This window comes from Durio zibethinus, chromosome 10 (assembly GCF_047325235.1).
Source record: "Durio zibethinus cultivar Kanyao isolate XHJ-2024 chromosome 10, ASM4732523v1, whole genome shotgun sequence".
NCBI classification, from domain to species: Eukaryota; Viridiplantae; Streptophyta; class Magnoliopsida; order Malvales; family Malvaceae; genus Durio; species Durio zibethinus.
This window is the reverse complement of record NC_143171.1, coordinates 27,932,029-27,946,735: the sequence shown is the minus strand read 5'-3', so window position 1 is coordinate 27,946,735 and position 14,707 is coordinate 27,932,029. Positions and strand designations below refer to the sequence as shown.

Below are 14,707 nucleotides of genomic sequence, written 5' to 3'. Positions count from 1 at the left end.
AGATCAAAACGAATAATATTTTTTAAGTTAGATGTGGATCTCCATAAATTATATCAAAATGATTATCAATCAAATGAAAATTAAGTGTTAATCACTTCTAAAATCTCAATGTTTGGTGTGATCATTTGTATGTGCTTTATGTTGGATTTATCCGATGTTTGATTTGTTTTGTGTTGGGTTTGATAGGAACGTTAAGGTTTAACAGAATGAGTTTGTGACACCCAAATCTCATACGAGATATTTTAAAGTTTTGTTATGATATTTATGTAGATATCTAAAATCAAAGTTAAAAAATCTATTTTGTGAGATAAAATTATGAGACCTTCGAATCAAAGTAGATAATATCTTATAAGTTGGATGTGAGTCTCCATAAATGATATCATAATAATCACTTCTAAAATCTTACAAAAGTTAAGTGCTATGTGTTACACTTACCTAATATTTGATGTGATTTATTAGATTTGTGTGCGGAATATTTTGAAAATTTACTAATATATATATATATAAAAGCTTAAACGTAAAATCCGTAAGATTTTTTTTTTTGTAATTTTCAGATTAAAATAGACAATATTTCACATGTTAAGTGTCGGTCTCTATAAGACTGTTAATAATCGACAATGGCAGGCACAGCCACGTAAAAAAGGGCCCTTTCGCTTCGTTTAGACCTCCTTGATATCGGATTCAGCTGCCAAGAACCAAATCTATACAAAGGACAAAATTTTGTGAACTGCAGTACACCACTTTGAAGCCATTGGTAAACCACATAGCTCACTTACGCGTTCTTGCCTATCTACAACAACAAAGCAAAGTAATACTAACAACAACGGTAAAAGAAGTTGCAATGTAACGATAAAGAAAAGGGTTACAATGGTTGGTATTGCAGACCTATTGATGTTATCTCTTAAGGTAGTCGAACGAATCAGCTGAGTTTAATATTACTTTGTAAGAATTGCCAATAGACCAAATTTTCGGTTAAGAGTAGCTGAAAACAATAACATTGAATCAGGAACACAGTTTGACAGAAAAAACTAGGATGCAACGTGATGAAATCTTAAGATCAGGAAAGAAGTAGAAAGGTACATTTCAAATGATTAGTATTTTTTGTTGCCCAATTTACATTACATTGGAAGTAACATATATAATCAAATATTGGTAAGAACAAGAAGCTTGAATTGAAGGGCTATACTTATATAGGCCGGCCTCTCATTCGAATGTTAACGGCTCGGGATGCCATTGCTCTCAAATTTGCTCTAGCTGAAGAAAGTGAGGTTCTTGTTTGCTGATGAGTCCCCCTAAAAGACTCCATGAATTCTTCTCGTTGCAACCTAAAAGCTAATGCAGCATCCTCATCTTGGCTTGGTGTCCCCCTTCTTCTTCTCCTCATGCTTGTAGTTGTATCCGACCGTGAAACATCCTCTCTCTGCGGCCTTAAAGCCAATGCTGCATCCTCATCTTGGCTCATCACTACCACTCCTCTTCTCCTCACACTTGCTTCTCTGGTATAGACAATTGGAGGTCTAATACTTCGACTCCTCCTGGGACTTTGACACTCAACTTGCCGGTTGTTTAAGGCTGCAGCAGCCTTCCTTGCTTCAACCTCTTTGGGAAACAAAAGCTGTATTGTATTCCAAAGAACCGTGTTGACCGTGCAAGATCTTCCATTGCTGCATAATGCATATTCAAACAGGAACTATATGAGCGCAAAAGTTCAGTAAAATGATGCTAATCAATCAGTTAGCAGGGGCTGGTTTTACCTTATTAGCTGCCGGCACTTTGGGCATCTCTTCCCACATTTATCTGCAGCTGATCTCAAACATTTCTTACAGAAACTACAATCAAAGAGAAAAAAGGGGTTTCACTAAAATGACAAAATCAATTAAAAAACTACTCAAGATGACAAAAATTTTCAGTTCTCTACCTGTGGCCACAAGGAGTGGTACTTGGTTCAAAGCAGATATCCAAACAAATCTGCCAAGAAAATAATACCACATTATTAGAAGATAAAGGAAAATTAATCCAATAGCTTCAATCTATGAAAGCTAACAATATAGATCCTTACTGCACAGGAAAGCTCTTCTCTAAGTTTATCCATACAACGAAGAACTGGACTAGAGCAAGAAGCACCAGGGACCTGTTCAGATGGTTCATTTACTTCTGTTTTCTTCTCCTCCTTCATATCAATTCTTTGTTCCATTGACTCTTTCTTACTCTCTAGGCAACATTATTATTCAATAAAAATCAATTTTCTTTCCTCCATTCACTTCTCAAGAAACAAAAGAATTCCAAGAAGCAAACAGAAAACTACTTACCTTGTTTTGAAGTCTCCTCTTCATCAAGGTTTAATGGAGCAATAGGAGTTGAAAGTGGACTCCTTCTCTGAGCCCTACGTTTCCTGAAGAACAAAACCATGAAGAAATAAAAGAAAAGGCAAATAAATGGACTATGAATTTTGGGATTATCATTAGTTACCTTCTTGAAGTGGTGGATGGTGGAGTCTTGAAAATCAAATCAGAGCGTTTCTTGTGTTTAGATTGTCGATCAGGGGTGTCTTCCACGACGATACTAGCAATGATCAGGGCTTCTTCGTCCCAACCAGCCATGGCAGCCGCGGATTTGAACCTAGGACTAAACAAGTTATCAACATTTTGGCTATTTTCAATTGGGTTCGATTGCTTTGAATCTTGCAGGGTGGTTTGTTTTGGCTTTTCTCTCACCATTTTTTCTTGGGTTTTCTTTCGGGGATTAGTCAGAAGGAAAAGCAAAAAACAAAAAAAACGCTTCCTTTCCTTGGAGGGCTTACAGGGAAAAAAACTGGCGATTATATTCCCAACGGTCAATTTTTTTGAATTTCGTTTGAGCTGTCCTCTTTTGCAACGGCTATAATTCCGGGCCACATCGGATTCTGCCATTTTTAAAGGGAGTATAATCGTGGGCCTATAAAAACACGACCTCTTTATGAAAATTTACGGATTCTATTTTCATATTTTTAAAGATTTTTTTATTTACAAATTATTTATGAATACGAGACCATAAAAATTAAAACATGAATGCTTTGAATTAAAACTTTAAATCTTAATCACTTGTGCCAAACCCTATTAACAGGAATTTGTTATTTACAAAAAAATTGACCCAATTTCTACATTAATGTGTAAGGAAATAAAACAAAAAAAAGTCATTACAGTACTCTATGCCTTCTTTTGCTCTTTCTACACTTCTTTTCTTCTACTAAACAAACTCTGCTTTCACATCATCTGGATTCTGCCATGGGAGAAGGAAAGTTATGGGGTTGGCAAAGTTTTGCAACACCCTATCTCTTAGCCCAGTGTCCATGACCTCACAGAACCAACTTGACCAATCAACAGGTTCAACCGCTCTTGTCCCCAGCCCAGGTGCTCGATCTTTGGACCCTACATTTTGCTCATCTTGCCAATCAGCCACATAGGTAGCCACTCTCCTATAGAACTTCTCTTTGAACACCTCCCAAACTTGGAACTTATAGTGATTCAAGACCATCATTGTTTTATCAACATCTACAAATCTAAAACCATCCCTCAAATGAAAATGATGCACCACGTTGATTAATGAAGAATTCAATGCCTCTGGCCTAACTATACTCTTGTGCCTCTCCGGCGCCATCATCCTACATGTGTACCCAACCATCACGCCTTGTTGGGGCACGTGTTTGAGCCCCGACGGTCCAAAACTGTAACAAGAAACTCGCATTTCACCAATAAGAAAGTTCTCAAATTCATCAGTTGTGATTGAGCTTAGGTTTCTAAGCACATCTTGTAACATTAATCCTGATGGGGAGTGAAAAAACTCATCTATATCAATAAATCCAACCCAATCACAAGAATCCCTAGCTCTCAGGGCACAATGAGCAAATCCTGCTTCTTGAGTCTTAATCCAAGGCCAAATGTGTCGTGAAATATTATAATTAGCATCAAATAATGATTCGATAACACTATCTGTGTCATCGTCGCTATTGTTATCATATATGAACCAACGTTGTACCCCAATTTGGGCATGGTACATGACCCATTCCTTCAAAAACCTTGCTTGGTTACGTGCCATGGTGCAAATGCACATTTCATGTGGCTTTCGGGTGGGTACAGAGTCAAGACCCGGATCCACCAAGTAACTCAATCGGGCTATGGAAGGTAATATTCCGCTGCCCTTGATCCTAACTGAAACTTTGACAGAAAGATTGACTTTTTGTTGACTGTTCAAAACACTTAAAGGGGTTTTGCACCGTATGATCTCTTGAGCAATAGATAACACCTTTGATCTCAACAACAACTTTGACCTCTTAAAATCCCAGCCGTACACGCAGTCAAATCTTGATGCATTGGAAACTCTTCCTGGCCGTAGATTAAGGCCCTTGACAAAAACGACTGTAGTATTATCATTATCGATCAAAGCCTCGTAAGCAAGTGAATCCCACCGATGAGTGGGTCCAGCAGGGATGACCCCATTTGACTTTGAACCAACCGTTACAATCATTCCACGTGGATAACTGGGACATCGTACGATCTGCTCTCCAAGCTGCTCGGTATCAACACGAGCTGGCGGCTGCTTAACTCGAGGCTCGGATGAGCTATTATGAGCCGAGAGGTAAACACAAACGAGTTCCTCTTTGGTAAATAAACGAGCCGATGGAGGGTATTTTAGGAAAAGTATAACTTGATCAGGTAGCAAAACGGTTTCACGAATCAAGAGCACCGGGGCTACCGGAAATTCGTTGGAGACGACGGCGTTTACGGTTGAAGTTCGGCGCGTGGAGCTCAACACAGGATGAAACGTCTCTGTTTTTTTTTTAATTATTTAAACAGTATTAACAATAAATAATAATAAAATTTGAACAACTGATAAATTAATTAACAAACTAAATAAAAAACGAAGAAAAATATCAAATAACTAATAAAATGAAAAAATAATTAATTAAATTACCTCCAAAGAGAAGGCTAAAGGTGGAGAAGGAGAATCCAGAGAAAAGAGCGAAAGAGAAGACGACGACGGCAGTGAACCAGTAAAACCTGCTCCACGAAACGACACCGTGCCTCCTACGATCCCCCATCGATGCCGCGCTCTTTTCAAAACCAATGAAAAAACAACCAAACTCATTCATCTGAGTCTTTGGGTCGAGAATCGCTGCTCTTTAAATCCAAAAAATTTTCTTTTTTGTTTGTTTGGATTTTCTTTCAAGTGCTTGAAAACTCAAAGGAAAAGAAAATGGACCAAGAAAGAGAGAGAATATTCGGGGGAAGAAAGAGAGGTTGCTATTCTCGTTTCGACCGTTCGTGTCGGTTTATATTCGGTCGTTAGTTTTCCCCCGTTTTTTCGGTGATGATCCCCTGTGTTTCACGGTTGATCTTGCTTTTTACCTCCACCGGTTGATTTCCAATTAGCTTCTGCCACTTCATCATACAATGGTAAAAAGGATATCAATTACTACAAAGTACTAACTAACTTTAACTGCTGTAATTTGAATTTTCGTAAATAAGACAACATTATTTGCACTTAGAAAATGAAATTTTAATATTTTTAATTTCATATAAATGTTATTTAATATAAAATTTATTTTTAGTTAATTTTATTTTTAAAATATTCAAACATTCAATTTAAAAACTAACCTATACTTTTATGGTTTTTTTTTGGCCAAATATTAACATACTTCCTTTTTTTTTTTCATATTTTTCACTTGAGTGTCAAAATTTATATTTTTTAAAATGAAAAAATATATACATATTTTGTTTTATTTTTTAACTAAATTAGTGCCACTTAACTTGTGATGTTAGATTAGCTAGGAAAATTATTAATGGTATAATCATATCTTATATGTAATAAATTCTTTTGGTATAATCATGAATGGCAATAATTTATACAAATTAATATAACTAAAATAGTAAAAAAAGAAAACGTTAAAAGGGATTAATTGAGTTAGTAAAATTTGAATACTTTTGAAGATATAGATTCGAATCTTATTGACAATAATTTTTTTAAGTGATTTGCAAATATAATGTAAAATTTAAATCTAATAATTTAAAACATGATATGAGAATATAATAAAAAAATAATATAAGTAAAAAATAAAAATAATACGATTTAAAATTTTTAAAAATCATAAATAGATTTAATAAAATTAAAAAATAATATTTTATATTTTTATGTCAACATAAATTATAACACATGATTTTTGTATAAAATATAATATAAATATAATATTTTATATTATACAATATTACAAATTACTAAAAACCGTTATAATCTTAAACTAAATTACTCATTATTTTAAAGTTTTTTAACTAAAACAAGGTTAAAAAAATTCTACTATTTAATCCAATAACAGTTTCTTATCCTTTGCTTAAAAAAAAAATTCAAATGTTTGATTTATCAAATACAAAAAAAAAACATTATTTAATTCCAAAAAGAAAGGTATAATTTGAAATTTGAACTCAATGTTTTAATTGGCCGAAAAAATTCAATGTTCAACGAATGGCTTCTTCTAGAAGCTAATCAATAGCCACGTGGATGAATGAAAAGCTTAGAATACTTCGTAGTGCAGCAGATTAACTCCCTTCGTATTAAATCTTAATCAAGGAGCGTCAATATCCATGAATGGATTTGGGCGGCCACTAATTTTTTCATCCTGGGACCCATAATCTCCGAATTTGCCACGTCACCTCACAGTTAGGTTGACACGTTTGAGTCATTGGAAAGACTATAAATGAAAAAGAAAAGATTTTTATTTTTTTTTTATAAGAAGGAAGGATTTATACACTAAAATGACATCTTGTTAACATCAAATAGTTTCTTATATTTGATATTATGTTTAGTTGAAGTAATATAATTAATAAAAAAAATATATATATAATATAAATAAGGACATGAAAATTTTAAAATTATGTGTGATGCGTTTAAAATTTTACCTAATTAATTATTTATACGTAAGATTTTATTTTATGTTATTTATGAAATTATAAGTATATGAAAAGTTATAATTATATAATCAAATATTATATTAATTATTAGAAATCGATGAATTAAATCATATAAATAAATTAATAAATTAACATATAATTGGATAAATTTAACAAAAAATTGAATGAAACCTATATATATGTTGAGACTCAAACAATAAACCTCAAAATTTTAGAATCTTTTTTTTTTTTTTTATGTTATAAAGAAAAAGAAACATATTATAAAACCATGAGAAAACTCTACCCTTGTGCATATATTGAAAAAAATTGATAAAACACAGAGAAGATCGAAAAATCTCATAATTCATATCTATCCATGCCAACTCACCAACTTTTTTACGATTTTTTTTATTATTAAATCAAAATTTTATTCGTAATATATACGTAGAAGTCAGGATATGTACAAAAAATTATTGATAGTGTTGATATCAATGACAATTATGTAAGTAATCAATTACACCTTCAAATTAAATAAAATGTTTAAAATTTTAAAATTTTAAAATCGAATTCTTTCATAATTCTTTTTAAGATCTTGCTATCGAGTACATGGATACTTTTTAAAATTATTATATAAAGTAATATTTAAGTAGGGGAGCCTTAGCATAATAATAAGGTTGTTTTCATATGATTTGGAGATAATGGGTTCAAATTACGAAAATAATTTTTTGTGAAAATGCAAGATAAAGCTATCTCCATTAGATTTAATTGGTTTGAATCTTTTCCCAACCTCTCACCTAATGAAAGTTTTATACATCGGATTGCCTTAAATAAAGTAATATCTTAATCTAATGCATTCAAAATTAAGTTTGTATTATCCTAGCTATTGTGACATGAAGAAATAAGAATAGTGTTTTTACTTTAGAAAAAAAAAATTCATTTGCAAGTGGGAAATAATAAGGTAATCCTTTTAGCTTGATAAACCAAAATTGTTAGGAAGATTTGTTTGTTTTTGATGAATTAATGACTAGCGGAGGCTGCTTTGGGATAAAGACAAAATAAAATTTAAAAAAAAAAAGAGTTGGCAGGAAAATCCTTGAAGAAGCTATATATTAACAAAAGCTCAAAAAGAATATAATTAAGATAATGATAATAATTAAGTTAAAAGAAATTAATGGATTCAACCAAGTGCTAATGTCACGGACCTAAAGAAGAATTTTGAATCTCACATTAAACATAATAAGAGGGTCATTGAGATATAAAAGAGTTCACATAATTTCTTTCTTGTGAGATATTTTTTGTAGTACAAAATCGTAAGGTCAGGAGGTCAGAGCGGATAATACTTCACAAGAATGTGAACAATGACAAAAAAATTGATTTAAGATACTAGATGAGTGAATGTTCAGATCCCAAAATTATACCGATTCGAAATTTAAATATCAACCTGTGACATTAAAACTAAGTGCACTATAAATTAATAATGGATACTCAATAAAATCTTACCCTTCACTAATTTGTAGCCACTTCTTCTTTCAAGAAAAGATATAATTGTGAAATTAGTCATATCATAATAATTTTCAATGAGAATAAAAAAAAAATTGAGCTTGAAGATTAAGGTTTTTTCTTAATCAAAGTTGAAAAAAGGAGGAAAGGTTTGAACAAGCTGTTGCATTAACTTATGACAAAGGTAGAAACTAGAAAATATTATTAGATAGAAAGTGATGGTGTGAAATTGAAGAAAAAAAATATTTAATTTGTGTTTGGTAAAAGAGAAAAGTGACAAGAAGCATAAGACTATCAAGTCTAAAGCTTCATTTGAAAGTTCGATCGAAAAGCTTTCATCGTATTAAAAAATTATATATTTAGTGAAAAAGTAAGACTTTGAGGAGAATTTTTAAAAAATTGAAAGTTAAATGTTGTAAACTTAATTTTTTTTTTATTTTATATAAAAATTTCACTTTCAAGTTTACTGTTATGAATGGCATCGTTTTAATTGAAAAAAATAGTATTTTATTTTCTCATTTATTTTCAACCCTCACTAGTCATCATGATAGAGATATTTATACCTTATTTTTCCTTTTCAATCATTTTTAAAATCTTCTTTATCAAGCATATCCTATTTATGCTTCTATATTTTTTTTCTCTTTCTCGCCCCATCATTTTCTATCTTAATATTTTGGTACCTAACAAAGTTTACTATTGAATTTCATTTGCAAAAAATTTAATCTCAATTTCTTCTTCATGTTATTTTTAACGTTAAAAGAGTTTTCAAGCTTTATCCAATATTTTTCTTTCTTGAATTGGTTCGAACAAATTTATTTATTTCTTCGTATTGTTAATAATCTCAAAAAGATTTTTTATCTTAAAAATTAACAAAATTTATGATAAAAAAACTAATTAAAAGATTAAAAAAAAATCCATCAGATTTTCCATCTTAAATGGGGAGATTGTGACAACACTTTACTAACTGAAACTAGCCATGAGATTGCCTATTTGAGAATAAAGGGGCAATTTTCTCGAACTTTCACAACATTTCTATTTCTTGAATGCCAATGAATTTGTATCATTTGGAGTATATTTATAAGTTATATGATAAAATTCAACTATGTAATGGGATTCGTCTGTTTTCTCGAAATATTCATGTCTAACACATATACGACGGATAAGAGTATGGAGTGTGGGTTAAAAAAAAATTGAACGTGTACATACCCTTATCCGACACTCATCCCGAATCGGAGAAACATAGCAATTCAGTTTGCAGCAACGTTTGAAAGACAGCTGAATGCAGAAAATGGTTCATGGATGCTAGGGGAAAATGGCAGATAAACTTTTTTAGTTGGATGTCAATGATTATGGCAGCAAATTCTGTGGTTTTGGCTTTGATAATAACATTTAAGGCTGCTGAATAAAGCAACTGAAGCCATTTCTTTTTCTTGGATGAACATTCATATTATTGGTTTAACTGCTCAGTTATGTACGAAAAGGTTAGAACTCAACATTGCATCACCAGAATATTCATCAAAAACTATTAAAACAGTAGGCTAGTCTGCCTGCAGATATATGATAATAGACCCCAAATGAGGGAGACATTTCTTTAGTCTGACAATGTTCATGTTGGAACTATTGAATTAGATCAGGACAAGTATATCTGACAATCAAGGACTCCATTAATGAAGTCACTAACAATGTTAAGCAAGTCAAGCAAAGGTTTTAAATAATTAAAAAGGAATCAAATTTGAAACCAATTTGTGCTTCATCCTCGTATCTTTCCTTGTTGTTTCCATCATAATCATGTGTTAATCTTATTAGTGATTATCAAGTTAGACAACATTGCTTTAAAATGGAACGAGAAAAACATTTTTTTATTAAAAAAATTAGAGTAACAAAATAAATCAATATAAAATTAAACTAAACTCACGTACAATAAGATCGAGATTCAAATCCAGACGAAACTTTTCAATACGTAATTCAACAAATGAATCAAAAGTAAGTTTATATTACCTTTGCGATTTGATTCTATCATAGCTAGGTTGAATCAAGAAAATTGTCAATTCTCTTCCAAGAGAATGTGGGAGGCATGATTTTTTGCAAATGTACAGACAAAGTTATGACAATTATAATTTGTTGCAAACTTGATAATTTTATAATCCCTTATTCTCCTTCTCAAGCCACAAATCACAAATCTTCCTTCATTTAATATACATTGTTTGCTGTAGCATGATGGACTACAATATATGATGTAGGATCATGCTATATTCAATATTCTCATCAGCTGAACAGGGAAAAGAAAATTAAGTAATTTTTTTTGTTGTTCTCAAGTTCTTGGTTAGGTGTCATTGACAACTTGAGAGTAGTATATATATTTTAAGCAGTTGTCATTTTGGTAGGGTTTTTCTAGCAGGATGGTAGATGCTGTTTAGGTGGTGTGCAATTTTTTCACCACCTAATCATCTTTGCTCTTGACATGTTTCACCAAAGATTATGTCATAGATTACGACTGGTTCAATACTTCCAATAGGGAAAACAATAAAATTTTCAGTCATGAAAGGGAAAAAAAATTTTATAGTTAAACTAAAGATCTTTGATTAAATGTCTTCTTTGCTTGAAATTGTAGATTAAGTCTCATGATATGAGGTTTAATTCAGTTGGTAAAAAATGATTGAAGAGCTTTTTTTCCAGTCAACCAAAGTTGGATTTTTGTGAAAAATATTTCGGCTGTAAAATCCTGAACGCTCAAATCATTGGTGAGAAAATACGACTTTAAAATAGTTTTGAGAGAAAATTAGTTTAAAAAAAACCTAAAAATACCCGTTTTATAAAAAAATGAAATTGGATTAAACATAAAGAACATAGACTTTGATTATGCAATTAATCAAATGGGAAAGATCTGTTCAAGAGTTGGTTCATGTCTTCAGTGACAAAGGTATCAACTAAGGGGGGTACTTTCAATAGTTTGGAGCCTTTTCACATTGGGAGAACTTGGATACATTAACCTGGTGATTATATAGAGCAGCAAAATCATTGCCAAATATAGTATTAAAAATAAAGAACAAAAGAATGTAACAGAAGCTTTGTCAGCAAGCACAATCTTGTTAAGATATTCTAGCTTATTGTTTTTTTAACCCCAAACAAGGCCAGCATTGACCCCAAAACAAAAACAAAAAATTTGTAACATGAATTATTGTGCATTATTGGGAATATTCATCACTTTGTACATGCATGAACCAGAAGATATGATTACCTTCATTTTGTTTCTTTCCTTTTCAATTTTCCTTCTGTGTTAAGGGAATGTGTTGGAGAGGAGTCCCACTAAAATAAAATTTATCCAATTCCCTTTCTTACATAGAAAGTGTAATTGAATTCTAAATCTAATAATTTGTGTTTTCGCACATGTAAAATATCATGTATTTATATTTTATTTTATACAAAAATTATATATTATAATTTGTGTCGATATAAAAATATAAAATATATTTTACTATAATGTTTTAAATTGATAAGCCTATTAAATTCAGTTTCTCTAGGTTTATTCCTTGTTATTTTGCCATTCTTTTTCATAAGCCATTACTGCAATTGAGAAGCTCTAATGAACAGTGTGACCCTGCTGTCTCCTGTAGAGAAAATTGTGGTCAGCCTTTTATCCTTTCACTGGCCTGAAGGTCCCTGTCTGTTCCTTTTCGACTTTCATTTATAAAGGGAATTATAACTGACAAAATCAAAGGGCTGAATCAGAGAAACTGATTTATTAATTATAAAAGCCAAGTCAAGTCCTTGATTTCTTCAAATATATGCCTAATTTTTATAGCTTTGAAGTTTCTTGTGTAGAAAGTCATCAGATCATTGGTGTTTAAGTCAAGGATAATTTAGGAAGCAACTGTTGAGGTTAAGCTAACCTCAAATTAATCCAAAATTTAATTAGTTAGAAGCCATTTAACATCCAATAGAAAGAAGGAAAGTTGTTATATTTAAGCTAAAAAAAAACCAAAACATGATTGCTACTGAAGAACCACTGAATTGATGTTTTGACAAAAACAATTAAGAATGAGATACACGAGTGGGTTTAATTTTTTTTACTTCTGTTGTTTTCTATTCTCAAGTGTATAAACATTGACTGTTAAGTTAACCATTTTTGTTACCAAGTTACATTGACTTGTCAATGTCCATGTTACTCGGATCGAGCTATGAATATGTGTTTAATACGGATACATTTATATTTCTTGAAATTTTTTCGTATAGATTAAAAGTTAAATACTCATATATATGTTTGTCGAATATGTGTCAAACATGGTTATTTTAAAGAAAATGAAGGAAAATGAAGAGTCGGAGCAACATAAGTGAAACAATACACAAGCAAATCCATGGTTGGAATTTTAGGGCACTTACAGAGGAGAAAGTTGGCTCCAACGACAAAACTGGCCAGCTTATTTAGGGGACCAAGGAATCCTATGAAATGTTTAAAATTTTCTTTGGTTTTCTTTATATAAATCAAAACCAATTAGAAGAAAGACTTTAGTTGCTGCAATAAATTTGTCAACGAGGACTACCCACGTTTGGTTCTTATATATAGGACCATTTCCATTGTCTCAACAAGGGAGGTGGCCAGCCATTTTTATAAATAACAAAGCTTTCATATTTTAATTGCTTTCTCCATTCAATCACGAATCTCCCTTCTTGAACAACATCATCCTGCCTTTTCTTTTTAAATGTCTGAATTAGCTGGCATAGCATCTGCAATTTCCTTTTAAGCACCCTTTAGATTTCTAGTCTAGAATTTTCAAGGGGTCACTGACTTTTGCTTGTCTAAGGTTTCGAAATGGGACGACAACCTTGTTGTGATAAGGTTGGATTAAAACGTGGTCCATGGACGATTGAGGAAGATCATAAGCTGATGAATTTTATTCTCAACAATGGTATTCATTGCTGGCGAACTGTTCCCAAGCTTGCAGGTAATTGTTCTTCCCAGGCACATGCATAAACTTGTGATTAAGTTGGTATGGTATGCCTAAAATGTTGGCATTTTTGTATGGTCGATGCAGGATTGTTAAGATGTGGAAAAAGTTGCAGATTAAGATGGATAAATTATCTAAGGCCTGACCTTAAAAGAGGGGGTTTTACAGAATCAGAAGAGGATCAGATTATTCAACTTCATTCGTGTCTAGGAAACAGGTAAACATCACCATCTTCCTTGCCATATGATGCCTAGATTGATCAAATATTATTGCCAGTTGATTCTCCCTTGTAACACAAGAAAAAATTTTTTTGTAGGTGGTCCAAGATTGCTTCACATTTTCCTGGTCGTACAGATAACGAAATCAAGAATCATTGGAACACTCGAATTAAGAAGAAGTTAAAGCTCCTTGGTCTTGACCCTGTGACACACAAACCTATTGACAAGGCAGAGAAAACAGATGGTAAAAATAAGATGACCTCAGATTCTTCAAATTCATCTAATAAACAAGAAGCAAGCTTAGAGTCAAAGTCAGAGGATGATCATGGCATGACAGTTTCTCCAAGAAAAGATGAGAAACTAGAAGAAATTCAAGTAACTTTGGATGATACAAATGATTTATTGAACAATTACCAAATGTTGTGTGGGAGCTTTGATTTAGACTCATGGTTGAACCAAGAAACAAATACTTCTTCCTCTTACACATCTTCATTCTCAGTGGAAGAATCCAACAATCCCTCAATGGGTGAAACCACCTCTATTCAAGAAGAATCACTAAAGCAATGGATTGATAGTGTGGATTCATTTCTCTCATGGGATAGTTCTTTTCTCCTTGGGATATAGGCAATTGAACATAACTTCTCCTATGCCCAAGTTTCTCTAAAATCCTTCCATTTTAGCAATAAAAAAGTTCTGAAAAAGTCGTTCAGAGTGATGATATCTGCTATCAAAACTTCAACTTTCCTCTCCACTTCAACTCTTTCACCTTCTTGCTTTGTGTTTAACCTTTGAAATTGTACTCATCAAGACGGTGTCCTTTTAAAATTATCTGTGATTTGATCATTGTGTGTCTTGTTTATTCTTTCTAGCCAAGCTTGTTGCGATTGACCAGAGAGCCATAAAAGCTTAATCCACTGCCCCCTGTCATTGATTAGGTTACAATTTTATCTTGTCTACTCTTGTAACTGTAAATTTCTTTGTACTGTCACACATCATTATGAAAGTGTCCAATGTTTTCTTCATTTGTTGCCTCAGAAAACAACACATGTTTTTTTCTTTAACTTGACTTTACAGGAAAAAGTGGGAAATGGAAGAAAAAGAAAGAGAAAAAAAAAAAAAGCCG

General features: G+C 32.1%; 3 protein-coding genes across 3 annotated transcripts; 1 reads left to right on the top strand and 2 right to left on the bottom strand.

Annotated features, from left to right (window-relative positions):
* Window positions 1–1,041: 1,041 nt before the first annotated feature.
* LOC111293029 (uncharacterized) lies at window positions 1,042–2,957 on the bottom strand. Its single transcript, XM_022885729.2, has 6 exons — window positions 2,470–2,957; window positions 2,310–2,392; window positions 2,060–2,211; window positions 1,919–1,968; window positions 1,755–1,829; window positions 1,042–1,664 (listed from the first exon to the last, which is right to left on the bottom strand). Exons 1-6 carry the CDS (start codon window positions 2,907–2,909, stop codon window positions 1,187–1,189), a joined length of 1,278 nt encoding a protein of 425 aa, XP_022741464.2. The 5' UTR covers window positions 2,910–2,957; the 3' UTR covers window positions 1,042–1,186.
* Window positions 2,958–3,051: 94 nt separating this feature from the next.
* LOC111293025 (glycosyltransferase family 92 protein RCOM_0530710-like) lies at window positions 3,052–5,274 on the bottom strand. Its single transcript, XM_022885724.2, has 2 exons — window positions 4,951–5,274; window positions 3,052–4,805 (listed from the first exon to the last, which is right to left on the bottom strand). The coding sequence occupies exons 1-2, from the start codon at window positions 5,126–5,128 to the stop codon at window positions 3,226–3,228; spliced, it is 1,758 nt and encodes a 585-aa protein (XP_022741459.2). The 5' UTR covers window positions 5,129–5,274; the 3' UTR covers window positions 3,052–3,225.
* Window positions 5,275–13,115: 7,841 nt separating this feature from the next.
* LOC111293448 (myb-related protein 315-like) lies at window positions 13,116–14,596 on the top strand. Its single transcript, XM_022886181.2, has 3 exons — window positions 13,116–13,363; window positions 13,454–13,583; window positions 13,683–14,596. The coding sequence occupies exons 1-3, from the start codon at window positions 13,231–13,233 to the stop codon at window positions 14,206–14,208; spliced, it is 789 nt and encodes a 262-aa protein (XP_022741916.1). The 5' UTR covers window positions 13,116–13,230; the 3' UTR covers window positions 14,209–14,596.
* The last annotated feature ends 111 nt before the right edge of the window (window positions 14,597–14,707 follow it).